The sequence below is a fragment of the Ornithorhynchus anatinus genome, chromosome 3, assembly GCF_004115215.2.
Source record: "Ornithorhynchus anatinus isolate Pmale09 chromosome 3, mOrnAna1.pri.v4, whole genome shotgun sequence".
In the NCBI taxonomy this organism is placed as follows: Eukaryota; Metazoa; Chordata; class Mammalia; order Monotremata; family Ornithorhynchidae; genus Ornithorhynchus; species Ornithorhynchus anatinus.
The window spans coordinates 6,497,234-6,524,744 of record NC_041730.1 but is presented as its reverse complement, the minus strand read 5'-3'; the positions used below and the strand labels follow the sequence as shown (position 1 = coordinate 6,524,744).

The 27,511-nt window shown below is 49.8% G+C and overlaps 2 protein-coding genes across 9 annotated transcripts in view; both read left to right on the top strand.

Moving 5' to 3' along the window:
* SPTBN2 (spectrin beta, non-erythrocytic 2) overlaps positions 1 to 1,203 on the top strand; it is a 61,877-nt gene extending 60,674 nt beyond the window's left edge. For all 4 annotated transcript variants that reach the window (XM_029061700.2, XM_029061698.2, XM_029061697.2 and 1 more), the window contains one exon: positions 307 to 1,203. In XM_029061700.2, the coding sequence (XP_028917533.1) occupies positions 307 to 537 (231 nt within the window). In that variant the 3' untranslated portion in view covers positions 538 to 1,203. The remainder of the gene's footprint in view (positions 1 to 306) is intronic.
* A 10,475-nt stretch (positions 1,204 to 11,678) lies between these two features.
* LOC100091023 (RNA-binding protein 4B) lies at positions 11,679 to 26,046 on the top strand. 5 transcript variants are annotated; one of them, XM_029061707.2, is made up of 4 exons: positions 11,679 to 11,806; positions 16,492 to 16,914; positions 22,350 to 23,040; positions 25,475 to 26,046. In XM_029061707.2, the coding sequence occupies exons 2-3, from the start codon at positions 16,503 to 16,505 to the stop codon at positions 23,030 to 23,032; spliced, it is 1,095 nt and encodes a 364-aa protein (XP_028917540.1). In that variant the 5' UTR covers positions 11,679 to 11,806; positions 16,492 to 16,502; the 3' UTR covers positions 23,033 to 23,040; positions 25,475 to 26,046. The 5 variants fall into 5 exon arrangements, with proteins under 5 accessions (XP_028917540.1, XP_016082524.1, XP_016082525.1 ...); XM_016227038.2 differs by having other exon boundaries at positions 11,713 to 11,806; positions 22,350 to 22,428; XM_029061705.2 differs by lacking the exon at positions 11,679 to 11,806 and adding an exon at positions 14,423 to 14,547.
* The last annotated feature ends 1,465 nt before the right edge of the window (positions 26,047 to 27,511 follow it).

Genomic DNA, 27,511 nt, shown 5'->3' with positions numbered 1-27,511 from the left:
CCTCCTTTCTCTCTCTCCTCTCGATTTATTATTTCGAAAAGATTCACGGTGTTTTAAGTCCGCCTACCCTGGGGGAAGGTTAGGTCCTAGTTAAGGCCGAAAACCGAATCGGGTGTTGTTCTTATCCTCTGTGTCCCCCTCTTCGTATTGAGAGCTGGGTGCGGAGCGCTGTACTAAGTGTTTGGGAGAGTCCGATGCAGTGGGTGGACACGATCCCCTCTCTCTCTTGGTTCCTGCTTTCTCCCCACCTCATCCCATCGGCCCTGATGGTGCTGTCCTTCCTCCCCCCCGACCCCCGGCCCGCAGGCGGAGATGAGTTCCTGGCTCCGAGTGGTGAACGCCTCCATCGCTGCCGCCTCCCCGGACCCCGTAGAGCCCGAGGAGTTGGGGCCCAGCGCCTCTCGGGGTATGACCCGGGCTATGACCATGCCCCCCGTGCTGCCCACGGGGGCCGAGGGACCGGTCACCCTCCGCACCAAGGACGGCAAAGAGCGAGAGCGGGAGAAACGCTTCAGCTTCTTCAAGAAGAACAAGTAGGAGGGGTGGGGAGAAGTGGCTCCCAGGACAGCCCCCGTCACCGGGGCAACTGCCTACTGCCGGGGACAACCCCATCGCCAGGGACCGTTGCCAGGACAACCGCCTGCTGCTAGGGACTGTTGCCGGGGTAACGCCCATCCCGGGGGATCGTCGCCGGGGACAACCCATTATTTTCAGGGGGAACCCCTCTCTTCTGCTATTTAATTCCCAGACCGGTGGTGGGGCCCAGGCAACCCCCAACTCGACCTCTTCCCTCCCACCCCTATGTGCTGCTGTCACCTCCGCTCAGGGCTCCTGAGCGCTCGGAGAGGTCAATCCTCCTCCCTTCCCGCCGCGGCCTCCTCGTGGACGTACGCCAGTGGCCGCCATCGCCCCGAGACCACTCTCTCTCCTCTCAGCTAGGTCCCCTTTTGGCTCCTTGCCCCCCCGGGGAACCGGCCTGGAACCTCTCAGAGCCGCAGGCAAAGCCTGGGGGACAAGAATGCTGGATGCTGGTGCCAGTGATGCTGAAGTCCTCCTCCCTCTGCCCTCCCCAAGATGTCCACTCCCACTCCCCCCATCTGCCATACTGACCTCCATCCTCTGCCCGGTGCCAGCTGTCCCGGAAGGAGTCTCTAATGCCGCGTCCGGCCGTGGAGGTGATTAAACGGCTCAGCTTCTCTTGTCGCTTCTGGTCTCTTTTCCTTCCCACCCTGCCGGCCCATTCATTCGGTCGTATTTATGGAGCGTTTACTGTGTGCAGAGCGCTGTACTGAGCACTTGGGAGAGTACAACGGGTCAATAAACAGATCCATTCCCCGTCCACAGCGTTTTTGTGTCTGGCCTCCCCACCGCAGCTTTCCAGCCCTCGGAATATGACCACGTTCTTGAAACTTGCTCCCATCCAGTCCTTGAAAGGGGAATGGGGGATGATCAGAGACAGAAAACTGGCAGAAGCAGGGAGAAGCTGCTCGACTGTATCCAGGCCTTCTTTTCTCTCCCCTGCCCAGTCGTTCCCCTGTCAATCAATCAATCAATAGCATCGACTGCATGCAAAGCACTCGACTAAGCATCTAGGAGAGTTACCAGGGTTAGAAGACCTGATTCCTGACCTCAAAGAACTTACAGTCCAGCAGGGAAGACTGACACTTAATAAAATTACAACTAGGAAGATAAAACTGGAAATCGCGGCTCAGTGGCAAGAACCCGGGCTTTGGAGTCTGACGTCGTGGGTTCTAATCCTGGCTCTGCCAATTGTCGGCTGTGTGACTTTGGGCAAGTCACTTCACTTCTCTGGGCCTCAGTTCCCTCATCTATAAAATGGGGATTTAAGTTTGTGAGCCCTCGTGGGACAACCCGATGACCTTGTGTCTACCCCGGCTCTTAGAATAGTCCTTGACACATAGTAAGCGCTTCACAAATGCCATCATCATCAACTTCTTCCCAAAGGAAAAAAAAATCAACCCATTGTTTAGATTGAGTGCTTACTGTGTGCCGAGCACTGTTTGAAGCACAATATAACAGAGTCAGTAACAGTTGGAAACAGCACCCTTCGTTAGCGGCCAAAATTCCATAACGCTGATCTCGACAAGCTGGCGTTCACCGGGATCTTCCGCTGTTTCCGAGTCCTTCAGTGGCGAGGACCTAGAAATCAAACTTATTTTAAATTTGATTCTTTTACTTTTAAATCAATTATTTTCAATATTCTTTTGTAAAATACATTAAGACGCAGTGTGTGGTCTAGAAGATCTAATTCTGCATGTCTCAAATTATGAACATCTCTATAGAGAACTTGCATTCGGTGCTTAGCCCTGGCACCCAAGGAAATTGCCATTTCAGTTAAGAAAGTAGAATGAAATCTAAATTTTAGTTGATTAAAGCCCCTACACTTGGAGAGTATGTAGGCTACCCTTCCAAATCACCTTATGACTGAAGGTTTAGCAGAATTTTGTCACTGAAAGAACGGATGCGTATTCGAGGTCGTTACAATTTTAGAATGTGAAATTGCATGATTGTTCGAACGCTGGCTTGTCTTTCATTCCAAATTAAGCCCACTGCCTTCATAGTGGAAACTGCATTTAGAGATGAGAAAAGGCAGATCTGATTATCTACCTGGCAAGTCCTTTATTTCTTGGGCCAATAACTTACCTCTGTAAAAGTACAGGGTTTCAAGGAATTAAGTCAACAGAAAGTCTGTGGCTCGTCAATAGATCGGCGATAGAAAGTAGAGGTGGAGGCAAGAGGGCAAGGAGGGATGTGGGGTTGAGTGCAAGACAGGAGGACAATAAAAAAACAGAGAAACACTCTGAGTAATAATAATAATTAATAAAAATGTTGGTATTTGTTAAGTGCTTACTATGTGCTGAGCACTGTTCTAAGCACTGAGGTAGATACAGGGTAATCAGATTGTCCCACGTGGGGCTCACATTTTTTAATCTCCATTTTTACAGATGAGGAAACTGAGGCACAGAGAAGTTAAGTGACTTGCTCAAGGTCACAGAGCAGACAAGTGGCAGAACTGGGATTAGAACTCACGTCCTCTGACTCCCAAGATCGTGCTCTTTCCACTAAGTCTTGCTGCTTCTCTAGAATATTCCAAACTGGGAGAGATGATTTTGAGGCTTCCATCTTAATTTAGTCATGAGCCCGTGAGGGAATGGGATAAAATTTAGCAGCCTTGGCACCCTCTCATAAACCCCTCTCCGGGAATATTTTAATGTATGATTCATTCATTCAATTGTATTTATTGAGCGCTTACTGAGTACCAAGCACTGTACTAAGTGCTTGGAAATGTGACTTTGGGCAAGTCACTTCACTTCTCTGTGCCTCAGTTACTTCCATCTGTAAAATGGGGATTAAGACTGTGAGCCCCATTTGGGACAATCTGATTACCTTGTATCCCCCCAGCGCTTAGAACAGTGCTTGGCACATAGTAAGTGCTTAAAAAATGTCATCATTACAATATAACAGCAGACACATGCCTACCCACAAGACGCTCACAGTCTAGAGGTATCCAACTGAATCCTATTGAATTCAGTTATATCAAATAAGGATGGATGCACTTTTATGGAAAACAGAACGAAGACTTTCCTGCCCAGTGATTTAATAATAATATTAATAATACCAAATATTATTATTAGTATTGCATTTAGGAACTTACTTTGTGCAGGCACTGTACTAATTGGGACGGACACAGTCCCTGTCCCAAGTGGGGCTCACAGGCTCAATCCCCATTTTACAGATGAGGTCACTGAGGCACAGAGAAGGGAAGTGACTTGCCTATGGCCACACAGCAGGCAAGTGGCTGAGCTGGGATTAGAACCTATGACCTCCTGACTCCGAGGCCCATGCTCTATCCACTACGCTATGCTGCTAATCAATCAATGGTAATTAACCATTCTATCATATTTATTGAGCGCTTACTGTGTGTCAATCAATGGTAATTAACCATTCAATCATATTTATTGAGCGCTTACTGTGTGTCAATCGATGGTAATTAATCAATCATATTTATTGAGGGCTTACTGTGTGCAAAGCATTGTACTAACCATTTACTGTGTGCAGGCCACGGTACTGAGCACTTGGGAGAGTTCAATACAACCGAGTTGGGACATACGATCCCTGCTCGTCGAGGAGAAAGACATTCAAATGAATTACAGCGAGGGGAAATGGCAAAGGGTAGGGATGTGTACATAAGTGCTGTGGGGCCGGGGATAGGGTGAATATCAAAGTGCCTAAAGGGTAGACGCCCAAGAGCGTAGGCAACACAGGGGGAGGCAAATACAGAGGGTAGGAAAATCAGGGGTTGGTCAAGGAAGGCCTTTTGGTCGAGATATGATTTTTAGCAGGGCTTTGAAGATGGGAAGAGTGGTGATTTGTCAGATATGAAAGGGGACGGAGTTGCAGGCCAGAGGCAGGATGTGGGCAGGGAGTCAGTGGCGAGATAGACGAGACTGAGTACAGTGAGTAAGTTGATTTTAGAGGAGCCGAGTGTGCGGCCTGGGTTTAAATAGGAGATCAACAGGGCAAGGTGAGAGTCGGAAGGCTGACTGATTGAATGCCTTAAGGTCAGTGGCGAGGACTTTCTGATTGATGGTTTGATGTGGTTGTGGGTAGGCAACTACTGGTGGTTTTCAAGGAGTGGGGGGATGTGGATGGAGAATTCTTTTAAAAAAAAGCAAACAAAATAAATGATCCAGGCAGCAGAATACATTTTGGAATGGAGAGAGGAGAGATAAGAGGCCGGGAGGCAGATTTAAATTGAAAGAGTTGATTTCACCAGTCATTATTATTTATTAAGCACCTACTGTGGGCAGAACACCTTACTAAAGAACTTGGAAAAGTGGTAGTAATTTTAGAATTTGTTAAGCCTCTACTCTGCACCAAGCACTGCATTAAGCACTGGATAGATACACGATCATCAAGTCCCATGTGGGGCTCACGGTCTAAGTAGGAGGGAAAACAAGTAATGAATCCCCCATTTTGCAGATGAGGGAACTGAGCCACAGAGAAGTGACTGCCCCAAGGTCATTCAGCAGCCACATGGTGGCCCTGGGATTAGAACCCAAGTCCTCTGACTCCCGGCCCCGTGCTCTTTCCACTGGGCCGCGCTGCTTCCCTACAATAGTAATAATAATAATGTTGGTATTTGTTAAGCGCTTACTATGTGCCGAGCACTGTTCTAAGTGCTGGGGTAGACACAGGGGAATCAGGGTGTCCCACGTGGGGCTCACAGTCTTTATCCCCATTTTACAGATGAGGTAACTGAGGCACTGAGAAGTTAAGTGACTTGCCCAAAGTCACATAGCTGACAAGTGGCCGAGCCAGGATTCGAACCCATGACCTCTGACTCCAAAGCCCGTGCTCTTTCCACTGAGCCACCTGTTTCTCAATAGTCCGAGTGCAATAGCTTGTAGACACAATCCCCGCTCTCAAGAAGTTTACAGTTTTGGACGGGGGAGGCTGGCGGGGGAAACACATGCAAATAATTCATGTATAGGAGGGGAAAAGAAGTGTGCATCTAGGTCAACTGGTGCACTAATTTAGATCTCACAGCATTGGAGAGGGGCAGTCATATAGTAGAGAGTAACATATTTGAAGAAGTAGCTGGAGAAGCAACCCTGCCTAGTAAATAAAGGACGGGCCCGAGAGTCGGAAGGACCTGGGTTCTAATCCCCACTCCATTCCACGTCACCTTGGGCAAATTACTTCACTGATCCTCAGTTTCCTCATCTGTAAAACAAGGACTAAGGCTGTGAGCCCCACATGGGACAGGGACTGCGACCAACCCGCTTAACTTAGATCTAACCCAGCGCTTAGTAAAGCTCCTTGTACATAGTAAATGCTTAACAAATCCCACAATTATTATTATTACTTTGCTTTTCTGGGGCTCAGTTCTCTCATCTGTAAAATGGGGATTTAGAGTGTGAGTCCCATGTGAGAAGCAGTGTGGCTCGGTGGAAAGAGCACGAGCTTGGGAGTCAGAGGTCATGGGTTCAAATCCCAGCTCTGCCACTTGTCAGCTGTGTGACTGTAGGCAAGTCACTTCACTTCTCTGTGCCTCAGTTCCCTCATCTGTAAAACGGAGATTAAGACTGTGAGCCTCACGTGGGACAACCTGATTACCCTGTATCTACCCCAGCGCTTAGAACAGTGCTCTGCACATAGTAAATGCTTAACAAATACCAACATCATTATTATTATTATGTGGGGCAGGGACTGTGTCCGACCTGATTAACTACCCCATCACTTAGGACAGTGCTTGGCACATAATTGGTGCTTAGCAAGGGCAAGAAGTATTCATTATTAATGTACTTTTCATATTCCTTTTATGCAAGTAGACAGAGAACAATACACATTGAGAATCACAACCTGCTTATTTCCCTTCCCAGGGAGAAACTGAAACTCTCAGTGGCAGTATGAGGCTGTCACTCTCTGCCTGGCTCCCTCACCCTAAAATCCTGAGAGTTTCTAGACTGTCAGCTCGTTGTGGCTAGACAACATACCTACCAACCCTGATAGAGTGCACTCTCCCAAGCACTTAGTACGGGGCTCTGCACACAGCAAGCGCTCGATAAATACCTCTGATTGATTGATCGGATCACGTTATGCGGAAGTTGATACTTCGATCCTTTCTGGAGTTCTCTATTCTTAAATATTTCTGGACGCACCGGAGCTCCCGTCTATCCATCAGTAATTATTTATTGTTTACTCTGTGCAGAGCACTGTACTAAGCTCTTGGAAGTGTCCAATACTCCAGAAAACATTATCCAACCTTGGTTTCACTGACATTGACCTCTCTTGGTACTCCTCCTATGGCTCCTTCGCAGCTTCTTTTGCTGGCAACTGCTCTGCCTCCCACTACCTCTGACAGTGGGGGTCCTCAAGGCTCAGTTCTGGATCCCCTTCTAATCTTCATCCACACCCATTTCCTTGGAGAACTCATTCACTTCCACCGTTTCGACTACCACCTCTGTGTGGATGAATCCCAAATCTACCTCTCCAATCCTGACTTCTCTCCTTTCCTGCAGACTCACATTGTCCCTGCCTTCAGGACAACTCTACCCGGATGTAACACCTCAAACTAAACACATTCTTATCTTCCCACCCAAACCCTGTCCACCCCATCTTTCCCATCACTGTAGACAATATCACTATCCTCCCTATCTCACAAACCCATAAATTTGGTGGTGTCCTCAACTCATGTCTCTCATTCTACCCACATATTTGATCTGTCACCAAATCCTGTCGGGGTCACGATATTGTTAAAAATCCTCCCCAATCAACCGCTTGTCTTTTCCTACCTTGATTATTGCATCAGCCTCCCTGCCTCTCCCCATTCCAATCACTCTATTGCACGGTTCATTTTTCTAAAAAAAATTCAATCCATGTCTACCTACTCTTCAAGAATCTCCAGTGGTCACCCATCCATCTCCGCATCAAACAGAATCTCCTTGCCATCGGCTTTAAAGCACTCAATCAACTCTCCTTCTTCTCCCTTACCGCACTGATCTCCTACTCCAGCCCAGCCCCTACACTCCTTTCTTCTAGCGCCAGCTTACTCACTGTGCCCTACTCTCGTCTATCTCACTGCCAACCCCTTTACCACATCCCACCCCCAGCCTGGAACACTCTCCCCTTCCATACACACCCGACCACCATTCTCTCCACACCTTCGAAGCATTAAAAATAATGATAATAATAAGAGTATTTGTTAAGTGCTTACTATGTGCCAAGCACTGTTGTAAGAGCTGGGATAGATGTAAGGTCATCAGGATGTCCCAAGGTCACGTCTCCTCCAAGAGGCCTTCCCCGATTAAGCCCTCTTTTCCCCGCTCCCTCTCCCTTCTCCGTCTATGCACTTGAGTCTTTGACCTTTGGGCATTTGATATTTGCTCCACCCTCACCCCCACAGTACTTATGTACACATAAAATGATAATAATAATTATGACATTTGTTAAGCGTTAACTACATGCCAGGTACTGTTCTAAGCGCTGAAGTAGATACCAGGTAATTGGGTTGTCCCACATGGGGGTCACAGTCTTAATCTCCATTATATACACGAGGTAACTGAGGCCCAGAGAAGTGAAGTGACTTGCCCAAGGTCACACAGCAGACAAGTGGTGGAGCCGGGACTAGAACCCATGACCTTCTGACTCCCAAGTCCGGGTTCTTTCCACTGAGCCACGCTGCTTCTCCAACCAAAAGCTTCTCAATCGATCTGTTCTTGGTAACCTAAAGCAGTTCTGGGATAAGTTGTGATGAAAGAGGAGGCTGAATTCTTGACCCAAATGAGGCTTTTTGAATTATCTGTGGAGTTCTATTATGCAGCGTGGCTCAGTGGAAAGAGCCCGGGCTTGGGAGTCAGAGGTCATGGGTTCGAATCCCTGCTCTGCCACTTGTCAGCTGTGTGACCGTGGGCAAGTCACTTCACTTCTCCGTGCCTCAGTTACCTCATCTGTAAAACAGGGATTAAGACTGTGAGTCTCATGTGGGGCAACCTGATTACCCTGTATTTACCCCAGCACTTAGAACAGTGCTCTGCACATAGTAAGCGCTTAACAAATACCAAATACCCACATTATTATTAGCCAAATGTTTCCACCCCCAGCCAGGAATTACCTATTTTATCGTGGTATTTGTTAAGCGTTTATCATGTGCCAAGTATTAAACTAAGCAATTCAAGCAGATTGGGGTGGACACAGTCCCTGTCTTGTTACACTTCCTGATCCCTAGGAATTCAGTCAATAAATCAATGATATTTAGTATCGAGCACCACCGTACTAAAGTCTCGCTCAAATACAACAGTAGGAAGAACATACTCCCCCTGCTCTTTTAGATGGCGAGCCCCCCAAAATCCCCCAATTCTCATCTGTTTATTAATTCCCAGAGCTTAATACAGTCCTCTGCACACAGCGCTTTTTTCATCACGCTGTAAGTGCTCAATAAATACGAGTGAATGAATCAATCAATCAATCAATGGTATCTATTGAGCGCTTACAGAGTTCAGCGCAAGCAATCAGTGGAATTTATCGAGTCCTTATTGCGTGGAATCCCATATTAAGCACATGGGAGAGTACGCTACTTCTCTGTGCCTCAGTTACCTCATCTGTAAAATGGGGATTAAAAGTGTAAGCCCCACATGGGACAATCTGATTACCTTGGTGCTATCCCAGGGCTTAGAACAGTGCTTGGCACATAGTAAGCACTTAACAAATGCAGTAATTATTATTATTATGATCATACTACATCAGAGTCGGTATCGTCAGTGGCATTTATTGAGCGTGCTTGGGAGAATACAACACAACAGACTTGGTAGATACGTTCCCCGACCACAAAGAGCTTACAGTCTAGAGGGGGCAACAGACATTCATATAAATAAATAAATTGTGGACAGCTACATAAATGCTGAGGGGCTGCGGGTGGGGTGAATATCCAATGCTTAAAGAGGAAATAATATTACTCCTCCTCCTCAAAGAGCTTACAATTCAATGGGGGAGATGGACCAAAATTATTTACAGATAGTGAGAGTCAGAAGGAAAACAGGGATCCTCCAGAAGGCAGTACAAACTCATCAGGATGAAACAGCTGAACGGATGCACAGATAAATGCATAAATAAAATATGGGACTAAAAAAAGCTACCTATAAGGGTCCTCAGGGCTGAGGGTGAGGAATAAAGTAGACGAGTAGAGACGAAGCAGCGTGGCCGAGTGGGAAGGACCCAGGCCTAGGAATCGGGGGACCTGGGTTCTAATTCCAGCTCCACCACTTGTCAGCTATAATAATAATGTTGGTATTTGTTAAGCGCTTACTGTGTGCAGAGCACTGTTCTAAGCGCTGGGATATGCAGGGTAAACAGGTTGTCCCACATGAGGCTCACAGTCTTAATCCCCATTTTACAGATGAGGTAACTGATACAGAGAAGTTAAGTGACTTGCCCACAGTCACACAACTGGCAAGTGGCAGAAGTGGGATTTGAACCCATGACCTCTGACTCCCAAGCCTGTGCTCTTTCCACTGAGCCATGCTGCTTCTCTATGTGACCTTGGGCAAGTCCCTAAACTTCTCTTTGCCTCAAGTAACTCCTTCTGTAAAATGGGTACTATGGCCGTGAGCCTTATGTGGGACATGGACTGTGTCCAACCTGATTACCTAGTATCTACCCCAGCGCTTAGTACAGTGTCTGGTACAAATGCTTAACAAATACCAAAATTTGTCTGTTATATTGTACTCTTCAAGTGCTTAGCCCAGTGCTCTGCACACAGTAAGTGCTCAATAAATATGACTGACAAATACCATAAAAAGAAAATGGGGGAGATGGACAAAAATTATTTACAGATACAGAAAGCCAGAGGGAAAACAAGGATCCAACAGGAGGCAGGACAAACTCAACAGAATGAAACAGCTGAACAGATAATCGGATGTACAGCGTGGCTTAGTGGAAAGAGCCTGGGCTTGGGAGTCAGAGGTCTTGGGTTCTAATAATAATAATAATGTTGGTATTTGTTAAGCGCTTACTATGTGCAGAGCACTGTTCTAAGCGCTGGGGTAGACACAGGGGAATGAGGTTGTCCCATGTGGGGCTCACAGTCTTAATCCCCATTTTACAGATGAGGGAACTGAGGCACAGAGAAGTTAAGTGACTTGCCTACAGTCACACAGCTGACAAGTGGCAGAGCTGGGATTCGAACTCATGAGCCCTGACTCCAAAGCCCATGCTCTTTCCACTGCGCCACGCTGCTTCTAATCCCAGCTCTGCCACTTGTCAGCTGTGTGACTTTGGGCCAGTCACCTAACTCCTCTGGGCCTCATTACCTCATCTGTAAAATGGGGATGAAGACTGTGAGCCCCACGTGGGATGATCTGATTACCTTGTATTCTACCTAGCTCTTATAACAGTGCTTGGCACATAGTAAACACTTAAATACCATCATTATTATGTACAGATAAACATATAAATTAAATAGAATGATGACATTTGTTAAGCACTTACTATGTGCCAAGCACTTCTCAAAGTGCCACGGTAGATACAAATTAATCGGGTTGGACACAGCCCCTGTCCCCCTTGGGGTTCACCCTCTTAACCCCCATTTTACAGATGAGAGAGCTAAGGCCCTGAGAGGTGAAGTGACTTGCCCAAGGTCACACAGCAGACATGGAATTGGACCCCAGCTCCTTCTGAGTCAGAGCTCATGGGTTCGAATCTCGTTCTGCCACTTGTCAGCTGGGTGACTGTGGGCAAGTCACTTAACTTTTCTGTGCCTCAGTTACCTCATGTGTAAAATGGGGATGAAGACTGTGAGCCTCACTTGGGACAACCTGATGACCCTGTATCTACCCTAGCACTTAGAACAGTGCTCTGCACATAGTAAGCACTTAACAATAGCAGCATTATTATTTTTATTATTATGATATCTAGGCCCATGCTCTATGCACTAAGTTCTGCTGCTTCTCCTAAAATCTAGGGCTAAATAAAGCTATACTTATGGGCCACGGGGCCGGGGGGCAAAATAAAGTAGACAAGTATTAAAGGGGTGAGACATTGTGATCCAAGAGAAGGCTAACTGGATCAGGGTTGACACGATTTCCCGGCCCGCCCCCCCCCACCCCACCCCCTTTATGAGGCTGAAACAATGGCCCATTGTGCCCACCCCCTGGGCAGGGGGGGTGCAGTGAAGCAGCGGGCTGTGTGGACCCCACCACCCCACACACTGACTCCTCCTCATCACCACCACCGGAAAGAGCCCTCAAATCACCCAGCTGCTACATCAATGCTGGGCACCTTCCAGGTGAGCCTTGGAGTCCCTTCCCTTCTTCGGCCCGCCGTCGTCCTCTCTGAGAATAACTACTCGTTCTTTCGGGCGTATTTGTCGAGCGCTCAGAGCACCGGACTAAGTGTTTGGGAGACCCCTCCTCATCTCTTTCCCTTTAGTGCCGCTCTCACTTGCTCCTTCATTCATCCTTCCGTCCCCGCAGCACATATGTATATATCTATATATCCCTCATTTATTTATCTATTTTAATGTCGGTTTCTCCCTCTAGGCTGAGCGCTCGTCGTGGGTAGGAATGTGTCCATTTGTTGCTGTAGTGTACTCTCCTAAGCGCTTAGTACAGTGCTTTGCACACCTTAAGCGCTCAATAAATACAACCGAATGAATTGAATGAATGCGACAGAGTCGAGAGACACGGTCCCTGTCCACAACGAGCTAACGGCCTTGATGGGGAGACAGATATTAATATAAATTAAGGATTTGTACATAAATGCTGCGGGGCTGAGGGTGGGAAGAATAAAGGGGGGAAATCCAAGTGAAAGGCCAACACAGAAGGGGGCAGGGGTCACCTGCCTTCCAGATCCTGTACAGAAAAGCAGTTCTAAGCTCCTCCTTCCATGACACCTCTCCCCCCGACAAAAAATGGATCCAATAATAAGAGTGGCCATATTTGTTAAGTGTTTACCACTGGCCAAGAACGGTTCTAAGTGCTGGACTAGATAAAAGTTAATCAGGTCTGGCACACTGGGCTCACTCTATATTCAAGAGTTGGTCCTAGCTTTCCAACGAAGGGATTTTGCTTAAAATATTGAAACTTTTAAGTGACTAGGGTCCTTATTGAGAAGCAGCGTGGCTTAGTGGAAAGAGCCCGGGCTTGGGAGTCAGAGGTCATGGGTTCGAATCCCAACTCTGCCACTTGTCTGCTGTGTTACTTTGGACAAGTCAGTTCACTTCTCTGGGCCTCAGTTACCTCATCTGTAAAATAGAGATTAAGACTATGACGCCCCACGTGGGACAACCTGGTTACCCCAGTGCTTAGAAAATTGCTTGGCACATAGTAAGCGCTTAACAAATACCATCATTAATATTATTATCATTCATCCTCTCTGCACTACTAAGACAGGGGAGATCAGGCTCTTGCTAACTATAATGGTGAGGGTATTTATTAAGCGCTTACGAGGTGCCAAACACCATGCTCATTGCTAGGGTAGGTACTAGAAATCAGACTAAACACAGCCCCTGCCCCAAACCATCCCAAGATTTGAATTTGAGCAGACAGCAAGCTCGAATATATGGAAAACTGGGCTGAAAGATCAGGTTCCAAAAGCGGCCTGCCTTAGAGAAGTGGTGTCTCTTAGAGAAGTGGCGTGGTTTAGTGGAAAGAGCTTGAGCTTGGGAGTGAGAGGACGTGGGTTCTAATCCTGGCTCCGCCACTCGTCTGCTGTGTGACCTTGGGCAAGTCATGTCACTTCTCCATGCCTCAGTTACTTCATCTATCAAATGGGGATTAAGACTGTGAGCCCCACATGGGACAACCTGATCACCTTGCCCAGTGCTTAGAACAGTGGTTGGCACACAGTAAGCGCTTAGCATCATCATCATCATTATTATTATTATGACCCTTAAATTGCCAGAGTCTTTGAAATGGGAATAATCTCTACCTCCCCCAGTTCCTGTGGGTGAAAAAAAAAAAACCATGCCACCAAATTGAAAAGGCCTTTGAATTCCTCAGAGAGAGGAGGTGGAGGAACACACAATGTGCCCTGCAGTGTTGGATGATTTGGGTTTTAAAATTATTCCAGGAATGGGGCAGAAGCCTCTCTGCCTCATCTTCCCCAAGAGGATGATACAGCTTTACTCCACAGTTTAGGCCATTTTTTTCCCTCTGATGGCGGCTCCTCCGCACCGGCCACAGGCCAAACTCTCCACGACTCCATCTTTATCCCAGGGACAAAATGGACCACCAAGGGGGCTTCTTGGGGGGGAAGGAGGGAAGAATAATTTCATCCTCTCCCACTGCAAGCAATGGCTCGACCTTCTTGGACTCTTCCACCCCCTTTCCCTCTGCCTCTCCTCCATTTCCCTCTCCGGGATTCCTACTCTCCTCCCTTTTTCTCCTCCCCTTCCCCATTTCTTTTCCCCTCTTCCCCCCTGTGGCCCCTCTACAGTGTAACCAAGGCCTTGTCAACCCAGGCCTTCTCCCCTCTCCAAGGCCCCCAAGGTCACAATCCATTGCGAATCGCTCTTTTCCAGAGGTTCCAATGGAATCCCCCGACCACGCAAGTCGTTATCCCCCCCGGGAAAGAGCCCCCAATTCCCACGATCCCTGAGATCCCCCCAATCAAGATGGAAGGATGGGACTTTTCCCCCCCAAGGCCCCTCCATGTGCCCCTAAGTCCCCCCCGTCCTAAAGGGCAATGGTTCAGTCGAGTCTCCCCCCCGCCCTTGTCTCCCAATGGTAAAGGCCAACGGCGATTGGCTGGGTGGCGGCGGGCTGGGGATGGGGCTCTCCTCGAGGCCCCCCGCCGGCCCCCGACCAATGGGCGGGCGTGAAGGTGCGGGGCAGCGGCCCGCGTTTGTATCCGGCGCGGGGATTGGCTGCTCCCCCTCCCGCCAGCGTCGGGGCGTGCGCGCGCGTGCGTGCGCGCCCTTGCTGCCTCGCGAGGAGGAGGGAGCCGCGCAGGAGGCTCGGGCGGCCGACGCCATTTTGTTAAGATCTCTCTGACGCGGGAGCCGCCGCCGCCGCCGCCGCCCGGGAGGTGCGAAGGGGGCCCGGGGCGTGCAGGAACCCAGGGGCGGGACGGACGGACGGCTGGGGTTTGGGTTTCCGTCCGCCGGCGGGCGGGAGGAGGAGGAGGCGGGGCCGGGGCTGGCGAGGCGGGAGGAGGGGGCGGGGCGGGCGTTCTTTGTTGAGGAGAAAGAGCGGGGCCCGGGCTGCTCTCCGTCTTTCCTGAGGGGGGCATTTCTCTCCTCCCCAAAAAAAGAACTCAGGTATTTATTTAGCGGGGTGGGGTTTATAAATATATATTTGTATATATATATGTCCTATATATAACAATAATTATGGTACTTGTTAAACGCTTACTATGCGCCAAGCACGCTTCTAAGCGCTGGGGGGGGATGCAAGGGTGATGAGGTTGTCCCACGTGGGGCTCACCGTTTTCATCCCCCATTTTAATAGTAATGGTATCTCTTAAACGCTTACTATGTGCTAAGCACTGTAATAATGTTGATGTTTGGTAAACGCTTACTTGGTGCCAAGCACCGTTCAAAGCGCTGGGGGGGGATGCAAGGGTGATGAGGTTGTCCCACGTGGGGGTCACCGTTTACATCCCCCATTTTAATAATAATAGTATTAAACGCTTACTGGGTGCCAAACACTGTAATAATAATGTTGGTAGTAAGCGCTTATTTTAGGCCAAGCATTGTTCTAAGCGCTGGGAGGGGTACAAGGGTGATGAGGTTGTCCCACGTGGGGCTCACCGTCTTCATCCCCATTTTAGTAATAATGTTGGTATTTGTTAAACGCTCACTATGTGCCAAGCACTGTAATACTAATGTTGGTATTTGTTAAGCGCTCACTGTGTGCCAAGCACTGTAATAATGTGGGTGTTTGTTAAGCGCTCACTATGTGCCAAGCACTGTAATACTAATGTTGGTATTTAAGCGCCCACTATGTGCCAAGCACTGTAATAATGTTGGTGTTTGTTAAGCGCTCACTTTGTGCCAAGCAGTGTAATAATAATGTTGGTATTTGTTAAGCCCTCACTATGTGCCAAGCAGTGTAATAATAATGTTGGTATTTGTTAAGTGCTCACTTTGTGCCAAGCATTGTAATAATAATGGTATTTGTTAAGCGCTCACTATGTGCCAAGCACTGTAATAATGTTGGTGTTTGTTAAGCGCTCACTTTGTGCCAAGCATTGAAATAATAATGGTATTTGTTAAGCGCTCACTATGTGCCAAACACAGTAATAATGTTGGTATTTGTTAAGCGCTCACTATGTGCCAAGCGCTGTAATAATCTTGGTATTAAGCGCTTACGATGTGCCCAGCACTGATCTAAGCTCTGGGGGAGATACAGGGTCATCAGGTTGTCCCACGTGGGGCTCACAGTCCTCACCCCCCATTTTACAAGATGAGGGAACCAAGGCCCAGAGAAGTGACTTGTCCAAAGTCACCCAGCTGACAAGCGGCAGAGGGGGGATTAGAACCCATGACCTCTGACTCCCCAGCCCGGGCTCTTGCCACCGAGCCACGCTGCTTCCTGAGGGTGCAGGGGACTGGATGTGCTGATCCTAAGAACTCCAGTTCGGCGATTCCGAAGGACCTTCCCTCCGGGTCGCCGGCCCCAGGGGAGGGGACACCTTGGTTTCTCTGTCTTGGTTGCTTCAGGGAGCTTTGGGAAGGAAGCAGGCATTCACACACTCAATCCTGCTTTTTCTCCACAACAACGATGCTCTTCCCGGGAGGCATGGGAGTGGGGGGGAAGGGAGACGGCCTCCCTTCGTCTCTCCCTACCAAGGACGCCGCTCAGGATTCCTCCTCACCCACTGCGGCATCTAAGGGTGGTGGCCCAGGAAGAGCGGGGATTTAAATGGGCTGGGAGCCCGCCTTGAGGGCGGAAAGCCCGAATAGACTGGGCCGAGTGAGCTTCCCCAGCAAGGTCAGGGCTTCTGTTAGAAACCTCGTTTCCTTTCCAGGCCAAGTCGAGATGGTGAAGCTGTTCATCGGAAACCTGCCCAGAGAGGCGACGGAGCAGGAGATCCGCTCCCTTTTCGAGCAGTACGGGAAGGTGCTGGAGTGCGACATCATCAAGAACTATGGCTTCGTACACATCGAGGACAAGACGGCCGCCGAGGACGCCATCCGCAACCTGCACCACTACAAGCTCCACGGGGTCAACATCAACGTGGAGGCCAGCAAGAACAAGAGCAAGGCCTCCACCAAGCTGCACGTGGGCAACATCAGCCCCACCTGCACCAACATGGAGTTGCGGGCCAAGTTCGAGGAGTACGGCCCCGTCATCGAATGCGACATCGTGAAGGATTACGCCTTCGTACACATGGAGCGGGCGGAGGACGCCGTGGAGGCCATCCGGGGTCTGGACAACACGGAATTTCAAGGTGAACTGGCCCGGGTGGCTGGAATGTGGCAAGGGGCTAGTTTTGAGGCATATGCCCAGCTCAGTGTGGGGCAGCTGGCTAAAAGGAGGTGCGCCCTCCATGTTAAGGCCGGAAGTCACGTGAGGAGGGGATGTGAGCTGATAGTTTTAGGCTGGAAAAATGTTTCCTTGACCATTTGGGGGCCTTTCTCTCCTCCTCCCCCCTCCCCTTTAGTCCAGGTCCTTCTGATTCGCTGGTAAAAAGTCTCTTCGTGACCAAAACTTTGGGCCTCCCTAAAGTGCTTGCCCCATTTGATTTGTCCAGTTCGCAGCAAGTTAACCCTTCCCCAGAAGATGGTTTCCCCCTGTGGGTAGTGAAGATGATAGTGATGGGACATAAGTGTTCAGGTGATCAGGAAAGCCTAATTACCCCCCACCCCACCCTCCCCATGCCTCCCAGACCCTACAACTCTTCATTCCACTAGCTAAGGGCAGGGTAGGTGAAGCTCAGTGAGTCCAGGATTATGCTGCCAGGTCTTTAGGTTCGCTGGGGACAGATGTCACTATCAGTCACACCTGTACTTTGCTCTTTGCCGTTTTGTTTGATTGAGGACCCATGAACAATGAAAGGCGAGTTTGAAGATAGAGTCGGTGGGGAAAACAGATGTCAGCGGCCCTTCAGAAAATTCCTCCTTGAATGAATGAGCTCTTTGTGGGCCCCAAATCCTGGAGCCCAGCTCAAAGCCAAACTTCAGGACCTGGGGGATTCAAACCCAAACTGACACCCAGCCATGCGCGACCTCATTCCTTGCAGTGGGAGGGGAGGGTTTCCTGAGGGGGTGGGTCATGTCAGCCTAAACCAGACTCACCTTTCTGTGCATCGCAAGCCAGGTCCAAGCTTGTGCTCAGGCTTTCCGGAGTGATTGATCACTGGACCCGAGCTGCTATTTAGGAGTTTCAGAGTGACGAAGTGAGCGGAGGTAGATTTATTATCAGAATTGCCTTCTGTGGACTCATTCGTGTCTAGCTTCAGATTTCCACTTGGAAACCTAGGGGCGCGGGCCTTTGTACACCTATCGGTCAGGGTAAAGAGAAAATTTCAGTCTCTGTCTACTGTGCCAGTCAGGTTCCACCAGATCCCATAGGCTAAATTGAAAACTCTATTCTTTCGGACTTGGGGTACTTCATTAGGCTTCAACCTTGGCTGTCTTCTGACCCTACATTTCTGTGCATGGGTGATCTCTTCTGGAGGCTGGGTAGAAGCCGAAATGTGGTTTGCTTATCCTAAAGGAGTCGGGGCAGAAGGCAACATTGAATCCCCTGCACCCAGTGATTCCAGGCACGTGGTTTGGATGCCGCACACAGCTTCCTCCCCTTGGGAAGAGCTGATGGATTTTCTCCCTCCCTGATCCAGGAAAATAGGAAATCATCATTCAAATCAATAGAGAAGCAGCGAGGCCTAGAGAAAAGATCGCGGGCCTGTGAGTCAGGACCCGAGTTCCAATCCCTCCTCCACCACTTGGCCCACTGCATGACGTTGGGCTTGTCTCTTCTCTGGACTTCAGTTTCCTCATTCTGTAGCATGGGAATTCAGTACCTCTTCTCCCTTTTAGTTCACGTGGGACAGAGACTGTGCCCGACCTGTAGCTAAACTAGTGCTTAGTTTGGTGCTTAGCACACGATAAGCCTAACAGATACCACTATTTGTATTTATTGAGCACCTATTGGGTGTAAGGCACTGTATTAAGCACCTAGGCGAGTACAGGCCTACAAAGTGTACAAGTACAGTAGGGAAGCAGCAAGGCCTAGTGGGAAGAAGACGGGCTTGGGAGTCAGGAGGTGGAATCTAATCCCGGCTCCACCACTTGTCTGCTGTGTGACCTTGGACAAGTCACTTAACTTTTCTGGGCCTCAGTTACTTCATCTGTAAAATGGGGATTAAGACTGAGCCCCATGTGGACCAGGGACTGTGTCCAACCTGATTACCTTGTATCTACCCCAGCACTTAGCAAATAGTAAGTGCTTAATGAATACCGTAATTATTATTATTATTACTACAGTAGGATTAGGTTACAGGATCCCTGGCCTCCCAGGGTTCGCAGTCTAGCAGGGAAAGTAATTTGTTGACATGATTTACAGGTAGAAGGAAGCAGTAGATTATAAAGGTGTGCACCTCAGTGCTATGAAGATCATAAATTCTTAAGTGCTCAGTGTGGCACAGTGCATAGAGCATGGACCCGGGAGTCAGAACGACCTAGGTTCTAATCCTGGCTCAGCCACTTGACTGCTGTGTGACCTTGGACAAGTCACCCAACTCCTCTGTGCCTCAGTTACCTCATCTATAAAATGGGGCCTAAGAATGCGAGCCCCTTGTGGGTCACGGACCACATCCAACCTTATATCTACCTCAGTGCTTAGTACAGTGCCTGGCACACAATAAATGCATAACAAATATCAATAAGAAAAAAAAGTGAAATGGCAGTTGGGTGGGGGTGTAAGGCGAGGAGATTAGAAATCAAATTCTCTTTGGATGCTGCAGTGTGGCCATACTCCTGATTTCCAAAGGAGACAAGATGGAGCATTGATTTGTGTTTAAGGTCCTGCTGCACCCAATTCTCAGGACCGTACTGCTGCCTCTCTCCTCCCCTGTCTGTCCCTTTGGAAACAGTATTTGGCCATTTGGCCTGCTGGCATACACACAAACCCAGTTTGTCAGCCTTGGAAGAACCATTAAGACCACACATGCACAGAAAAGTCAATGTGGGGGAACTCCCGCAGAAGATGCAACCAGAGAAACCTCCCCACAGAGGTTCAGGTGACTATGAGGATAAATGCCCATTTCACCCTCACACTTTACCTGGTTTAAATATGGATTCTACTTGCTTACTCTTGTACCCAGCCCTTTGTGATTCCAGGCCTGTACTCTGAAATTGGAAATTGCCTTTTCTCTCCAATGACTGTAGTGATGCCCTCTTTCTATTCCAATGCCTGAAAGAAAAATCTTTTTCTTGGGCTGGTTTTCTGGAATATGGTGGTAGCCAAGATTCCCTTCAGAAACTTGAAGGGCTCAGAAAAATCTTAGGATTTTTAGGTTTCCCCACGTGGAGTAAAAAGTGAGACCTTCTCTTCATTCATGTTTCTGATCTTGATTTCCAGAGACTCCCTAGGAAAGGTGACTCTTCATCCGTCAGCCTTAAGGAATTATAGTGAAGAGCTCCACTCATTCCTTTAAGATGTAGAAAGAAAAGGAAGCCTCACCACCTTTTAAAATTTTTAGATGCAGGAAAACAGATTATCTTTTGATTCATTTATTTTTCATTAGTGCTTTTGCCTTATTACATCATAACCACTGCAAAAAAGGATGGATTTGGCTCTTTAAACTACCCCCCAACCCCTCCCTGCAACTCTTTCTCTCTGTAAAGAAAGAGCAGGGATGGAAAGGGCAGAAGCTTATAGTTTTAAGTGCCACTGATTAATCTTGCTCCAAAATGAGACTCTTTAGTCTATTGTCATCACCTGGTCTGAACCTCTGGACCCTGGAGATTTTCAAAGTCCCTTTGGCTAGGGTCTGTGATGGTTTCTAATCTCAAATCATCTTGGAAGCTCCTTCGAACCTCAAACGGGAATGCTGGGAGAGACCTTTACCAACCATTAAATAATGAAATTCTTCCATCAGTCAGGACTTGGGAGCTGCAGGGCCCAGTCGCCATTGATGTCCGCATTGAGAATCCGGCGGTGGGGGTTGGGGGAGCCTAAGTCCCCGTGGGTCATTCATTCAGTCGTAGTCATTAAGCGCTTACTGTGTGCAGAGCACTGTACGAAGCGCTTGGGAAAGTACAGTAGAACAAACGGTGACATTGCCTGCCCACAACGAGCTTACAGTCGCGAAGTTGGTTTGCCATTTTACCGTGACACACTCAATTGCCAAAATGTCTTTCCACGTTTTGAATGGGTTCTACTCCGATGATCCTTTTTCCTTTAGTCCACTCCCTTGTCAGGGTTCGCGCCTGGCACTGTACTGGCCGCCGTTCTAAACCAGGGCTGTTTCTGACAGGATGGTGGCTCGTGGGGCCTCCTGTCAGCTCCATCCACCACAGAGTCTGTTAAAGAGGGAGCAACTGGCTGATCCCGCGGTGGGGGGGATGGTGCTGTTTGATCTGCCCCGAGTGACGCGTCCCCCTCTTTCCCGCCCTCCCCGTCACCACTTCCACCGGGGCTCCCCAGTGTACTCCGGCTGCCTGTCGGTTGGCTTAATCTCTAAAGTCCGACCCCGTGTGGGATCCCGTTCCCTTGGAGAGTACCCCTTTCCCAGATTGCCAGTGAGCAGCCTGGATACCCCGAACAAGGTCCGTTTCTTTGGGTCGTGGTGCCCCAGGCCGGTCATTTCCCGGAAAGTACGGCCGTGGCGCGTTCGTTTGGACGTCCAGAGACCGCCAGGTAAATGCTGCGTTTTGAATCAGTGGATATGTATTATCCTCTAGCGAGAAGCCAGATTTCTTTCCCAAGCCACACAGCGGGAAGAAGTGCTGAGGTGCCTCGGGGCACGGACCAGTGCCTATCCCCAAGAAATGGGTTTTCTTTCAGGTTCTCTCTACCCCAGATCCACCACCACCCGTCTTCGGATATTGGGCTCTCCTCCTTGCCCGGGTCTTGGATTTTCCCCGAGGTGGGACATAGGTTCTTGGTATAGGAAAGCGTGTCCTGTCATTCCTGGGATGCTCGCTGAGGGAAGCAGACAGATGATAAGCCAAGTGTAATTTCTTTTCTGTTCCGTTAGAGCTTTTCGGGGCCGTGGGGTAAAAAATGACGGGAAAATGTCGACCTTGGGGCATCTGTTGCAAAATGGAAAGACAGTATACGTAGGCACTTAGCTTACAATGCCTTGCCTTCAGTGGGTGCTTAGTAAATGCCATTCCTACTATAAATACTTCTAATACCACCGTCTGCCATTTTTGAAGAGTACGGGCTCTGGCCTTAGTCGTGACCACCAATGGGCCACTTTCTGAATCTCTTGTAGTCGGGGCCCATTTGCCTGGGTGATTTGGAGACCCCGGTGGCGGACTCTCTCAAAACGCCCCCAGCAGCCCAAAGCGGACACTTCTTTTCTCTCCAACGACTTTGAGGAAAGGGAAGGGAAGGATAAGAGTCCCCTGCTGAGGTGGGGAAGAATCCGGGTGGGAATCCGGCCCCTCTCGGAGTGAGGATTTTAATCCTCCAGCTCTCACCGGGCTCAACTTCCTCCCCTTTTTCCTCACCCCGATCTGAGAGGCAAGAGGTGAAGGAGTGAGGAAGCCCCAGGGGGCTCGAGAGCACATGAGCACGCGGGCCCCCTGTGCTTGTGTCGGCATCTCGGGTCCCCCCCCAACCCCCCAATTCCTTGGCGACGAAGGGCGGGGGCGGGGGGGGCGGGGGCCGTGACTGAGTTACAGCAACCCTTCTCGCGTCTGTTTCTTCAAGGCAAACGAATGCACGTGCAGTTGTCCACCAGCCGGCTTCGGACCGCGCCCGGGATGGGAGACCAGAGCGGCTGCTATCGGTGCGGGAAAGAGGGGCACTGGTCCAAAGAGTGTCCGGTAGATCGTGTGGGCCGCGTGGCGGACTTTACCGAGCAGTATAATGAGCAGTACGGAGCGGTGCGCACGCCCTACACCGTGGGCTACGGGGAGTCAGTGTATTACAGCGACGCGTACGGAGCGCTCGACTACTATAAGCGCTACCGCGTCCGGTCCTATGAGGCGGTGGCGGCGGCGGCGGCGGCCTCCGCGTACAACTACGCAGAGCAGACCATGTCCCAGCTGCCGCAAGTTCAGAACACAGCCATGACCAGCCACCTCACGTCCACCTCGGTCGACCCCTACGATAGACACCTGTTACCGACCTCGGGAGCCGCCGCCGCCACGGCCGCGGTAGCCGCCGCCGCTGCCACTGCAGCCACGGCGGCCTCTTCTTCCTATTACGGGCGGGACCGGAGTCCCCTGCGTCGCGCCGCAGCCGCGGTCCCCACAGTTGGAGCGGGCTACGGTTACGGGCCCGAGAGCGAGCTGTCCCAGGCTTCGGCAGCCGCGCGGAGCTCGTTGTACGACGTGGCCCGCTACGAGCGGGAGCAGTACGCGGACCGGGCGCGGTACTCGGCCTTTTAAAGCTCGAGGTGAGAGCGGGGAGGGTTTGACCCGAGAGGTTGGCTCTAGTCCAGGTGAAGGGGACCGGGGCCCTGGGCGGGGGTGGGGGGGTGGGGGGCCTCGACAGAGGAGAGGCGAGGCGAAGCCCCTCCTCGGCCCACGGGGCAGGGCTCAAGGTAGAGCTCGTCGCCTTAGGTGGTTTTAGGGTTCATCCTGACCCAGAGACGCTGATTTCTCCTCCCCCCAGCCTCCCCCTGATAGCATCACCTTTCCCGAGGTGGGGGGAGAGACCTGCCCCCGGATTCCCGAGACAGAAAGCCCCGAGTTGGATCTGAGGGGTTGCCCTAGCCGATCCGAGATGTCCATCGGGATGTCCAGGCCGGCGGCTGGCTGACGACGGGGAGAGGAGAGTGAAGAACCTGTGACTCTGAGGCTCGCCGATCCCCTAAGGACAGCTAGCTGTTATATTAGGAGCTTTTGACATAGAAGGAAGCGCCATTCCTTGTATCTCGTCCCTTTGGCCACCAGAGAAAAGCCCTAGCTCCTTCAGCTTTTTCAGTGCGAGGCCAGACCGCCCCACCCACCCACCCACCTCCCCACAATAACTTTGCCTGAAATTGCATGCTCCGGTACCACTGTCCCATTGGGGTTGCACCTTTCACTGAAACCTTGAATGCCTGGGTCTGTTAGCTGCATACCATGTCCCCCCTGCACCTGGGTGGCTGCCGTTCAGAGCCTGAGGCAACTAAGCTCTCCTGATGGGCGAAGATACGGAGGGAGGAACAGTGAAAGCAAGGAACGCGTTCTTAGCTGAATAGCGCCTGAAATCCCACTGGTGCTTATGGTCAGTGAGGGTCCTTCCTGAGTCTGGCCCCACCGATATTGGCCGCCACCTCCCCCTCCTCCCCACTGATGGGCTCCCCCAAAACGCCTCAGCCTCCTAAATGTCTTTCCTCAAAGGAATAGGATGGCGAGAGAAAGAAATATCCACAGATCTATAAATTGCTGCATTGGGTTAGAGTAAAAATAGCATGATGTCACTTTCTAGTCTTTCCCCTTGGCCATGGATTGTCCATCTGGAATTGCACATCGCGTAGAACGAAACTCCCAGAGAAGGGAGGAATTTGCTGTGTGACTTCCAGGGCTCCCAAGGTAGAACTCTCCCAAGCACTTAGGACAGCGCTCTGCACGCAGTAAAAGCTTAGATGCCACTGACTGATTGGAACAGAAGAAGGGTAGAGAGAAGAGGAGGGAAAGAAGAAACTGGCTCCCGGGCAGCAAGTGAAGTGAACAAGTTTTCTATGTGCCCAAGGTGGAGTCTGGGGTGGGTTTCCTTGCCCCCCTTACCCCCCAGATATGGGACAGAGGGGTTACTGGGGTCTTCGCTCCCGAGGCCCCTCTTTCACATACCCATTGCTTTGTGTGCTAGCGTGTGTGTGCGCGCGCGTGCTTGCGTGCACACTTTGTTTCACCCGCAGCTCATCGCCCGGTGATGGTGGTGCTGGTGGTAGCCTTCTTAGGGTCTTTGAAAGCCTCTTGGTTAGCGGCAGTGGCTGATGACATATCAGTTTCTGAAGGAATGGCTTTGTAAAGAAGCTTGCATTCCAGGAAGAAACTCAGATGCACCAAGAAACCCTGGGGTGATGGTATTCTCTGGGGAGGGGCTGACATCACTGGAGGTTGTTAGCCAGGCATTCCTCCAGTGGGGACCAAAAATCAGGATTTTTGCCCTGGTATAACCAGAACAGCTCTTCCTTTGAAGCCCTGGAAATGGAGGAAGACCCTATGTTTTGAATCGCAGAGATACATGGTGTTATTTTTATTATGATTTTGGTCATGGATAACTGGACTTCTTCAGCTGAAGACTTCCTGTTTTGACCTGGGCATGACTGCAAAATGAACATAAGGGGCGCCGGGAACCATAGGCTCTAAATCAGGGATCTTCTGGCGCGTAGGTACTGGAGGAATGCAGATAAACCTCTCATCGGCAACCCGAATGTCTTTGCTAATTCCTCGAAATGCAGTAACTCGGAACAATCAACGGTCAGGAGAATTAGGGCCGTAGAGTTCACTAGAATAAAGACCCTGGCATTCCATGCTTTTCCTAGACCCAGGAATTTAGTCTGCATCGCACGATGGAACTTGTCTATTTTGTAGTGTTCCTTCTTCCTGACAGGGTTTGCAGTCTGCTTTCAGAGAGGTCCATTTGCCTGGCAAAGCAATGGCCAAGAGAGAGCGAGAGAGGTGGTGTTTTTTTTTTTTCCCTTCCCAGTAGATTTCCTGATGGTCCGAATCGCTGTGGAATGACCTAGAATAGAAATCTGGTTCAGACTGACTTGGATTTTTTTGTTTTGTTTTCATTTTGTTTCCCTTGACAAACAGGACCGAACCAGGGCCTTTGTGCTCAGAGACCATCTGCCCTCTTGGCACCATTTAAACCTGTTGTGTTGTGCTCTCTTCCAGGTAGGATATTTGCAGGCTGAAAACCCTTGGGCTGTGGTCGAACGTGAGAACTCATCCCGCACAGTCCCCTTTCCCAGGATGTGCCCGTTGCTTCATGTTTCAGTAAATGAAGGAGTTTGTGACCAGCTGTGTTCTTTCTTATTTAAGTATTTTTCCCCCCCACCCCCATCCCCCTCCTGACAGTAGCTTTCCACTGTTTTTCTTCTTTCATCGTCTTTCCTCTGTCCCCGAGTAGCTCTGCTGTGGCAGGGACTGTGGCTGCCCCTGTTCTGGGGACACTGGGATTCCTTTGACTTCTGTTAGGAGTTGAACACCTCCCTACCCATCAGCAGCATCTCCTTCCCCCTTAACTATGATTCTCGAGTGGCAAGTAGCCCGGTTTCTTTCACTCTCTCCTCCTTTGGCTTTGGACTGTAACATTGCCGCTAATCTTCTAGGACTTTTTTTTGTTTGGTTTGGTTTTGTTTTTTACATTTGACCTGTGATCGTGTTCCAGCCTAGGCTGAAATTTAGCCTTGTTTTGACCCCCCCACACACACACTTTTTGACAAATAAACGTTTCTAACCCTCAAGTATCCTCCAGTTCTATGTACTGTTGTCACTTGAATGTTTGAGGCTTTCTGCTCACCAACTTCTTTGCCAGGCAAAGCTCAGGATATGGTTCTGGCTCCTTCCTGGGGGAGCCGAAGAGGCAAAAGGATGTCAGGAGGGGGAGGCCGAGGTGAAGACAAGAAATGTATTTGTGATGTGGAAGACTGGGGAGGTACTGAGGTAGGTGATAGCCTTGAGGTTGGGAAGGGAAAGGCCGGGGGGTTCTGTCACGGGAGCTGGGAAGAGTGGGTCTAGAAGACCCCGAGACCTTTATCACTAACAGTAGCTTGGCCTGTCGGGCTCTTAACTTAGGCCTGCGACAGTTGGGTCCACTTGAAAATGAAAGTGCTGTATGCTACAAGGACCCTATCTGGATCCTGGTTGAGAAGGGGATGTCTTACTCAAAGAAGCTGGATGGTTGTGGAATTTTGCTGGCCAGGGAGCCCCTAAGAGAGTATTCCCTGGTCCCTGTCCCCCACCCCTTGAAAGTCCCCTGGAAACAATGCCCAGACTCAGCCGGAACTGGGTTTGGTTTGAGCAGGCTGGACTGGAATTTATGATTTGTACAGTTCTCTCGAAATTGACCGACCTAATTTTTCCAAAACTAGCCCGGTGATGCTGATGGCAATTGTAATCCCAGTGACTCTCCTAGCAGGGGAGGCAAAGGGAAGGTGGAATTGTGGGTTTGGACAGGGAGAACCAAGAAAGCATGGTAAAGTGAATAGAGCACAGGTCTGGGTGTCGAAAGGTCTTGAATTCTAATGCGCAGTCTGCCGCTTGTCTGTTGTGTGACCTTGGACAAGTCATTTCACTTTTCTGTGCCACAGTTCCCTCCTTTCTAAAACGGGGATTAAGATTGTTAGCCTCACGTGTGTCCGACCCGATTTGGTACCCACCCCGGTGCTTAGTACAGTGCCTGGCACATAGTAAGCGCTCAACAGCATGGATCAGTGGAAAGAGCTTGGGAGTCAGAGGTCATGGGTTCCAATCCCAGCTCTGCCACTTGTTAGCTGTGTGACTTTGGGCAAGTTACTTCACTTCTCTGTGCGTCCGTTCCCTCATCGTAAAATGGGGATTAAGACAACCCCATGTGGGACAACCTGATGGCCTTGTATCTACCCCAGGGCTTAGAACAGTGCTTGGAATGTAGTAAGCGCTTAACAAATGCCATCATTATTATTATTAACAAATACCATAACTATAGAGAAGCAGCGTGGCTCAGTGGAAAGAGCATGGGATTGGGAGTCAGAGGTCATGAGTTCGAATCCTGGCTGTCACAGCTGTGTGACTGTGGGCAAGTCACTTAACTTCTCTGTGCCTCAGTTACCTCATCTGTAAAATGGGGATTAACTGTGAGCCTCACGTGGGACAACCTGATTACCCTATATCTACCCCAGCGCTTAGAACAGTGCTTGGCACATAGTAAGCGCTTAACATACCATTATT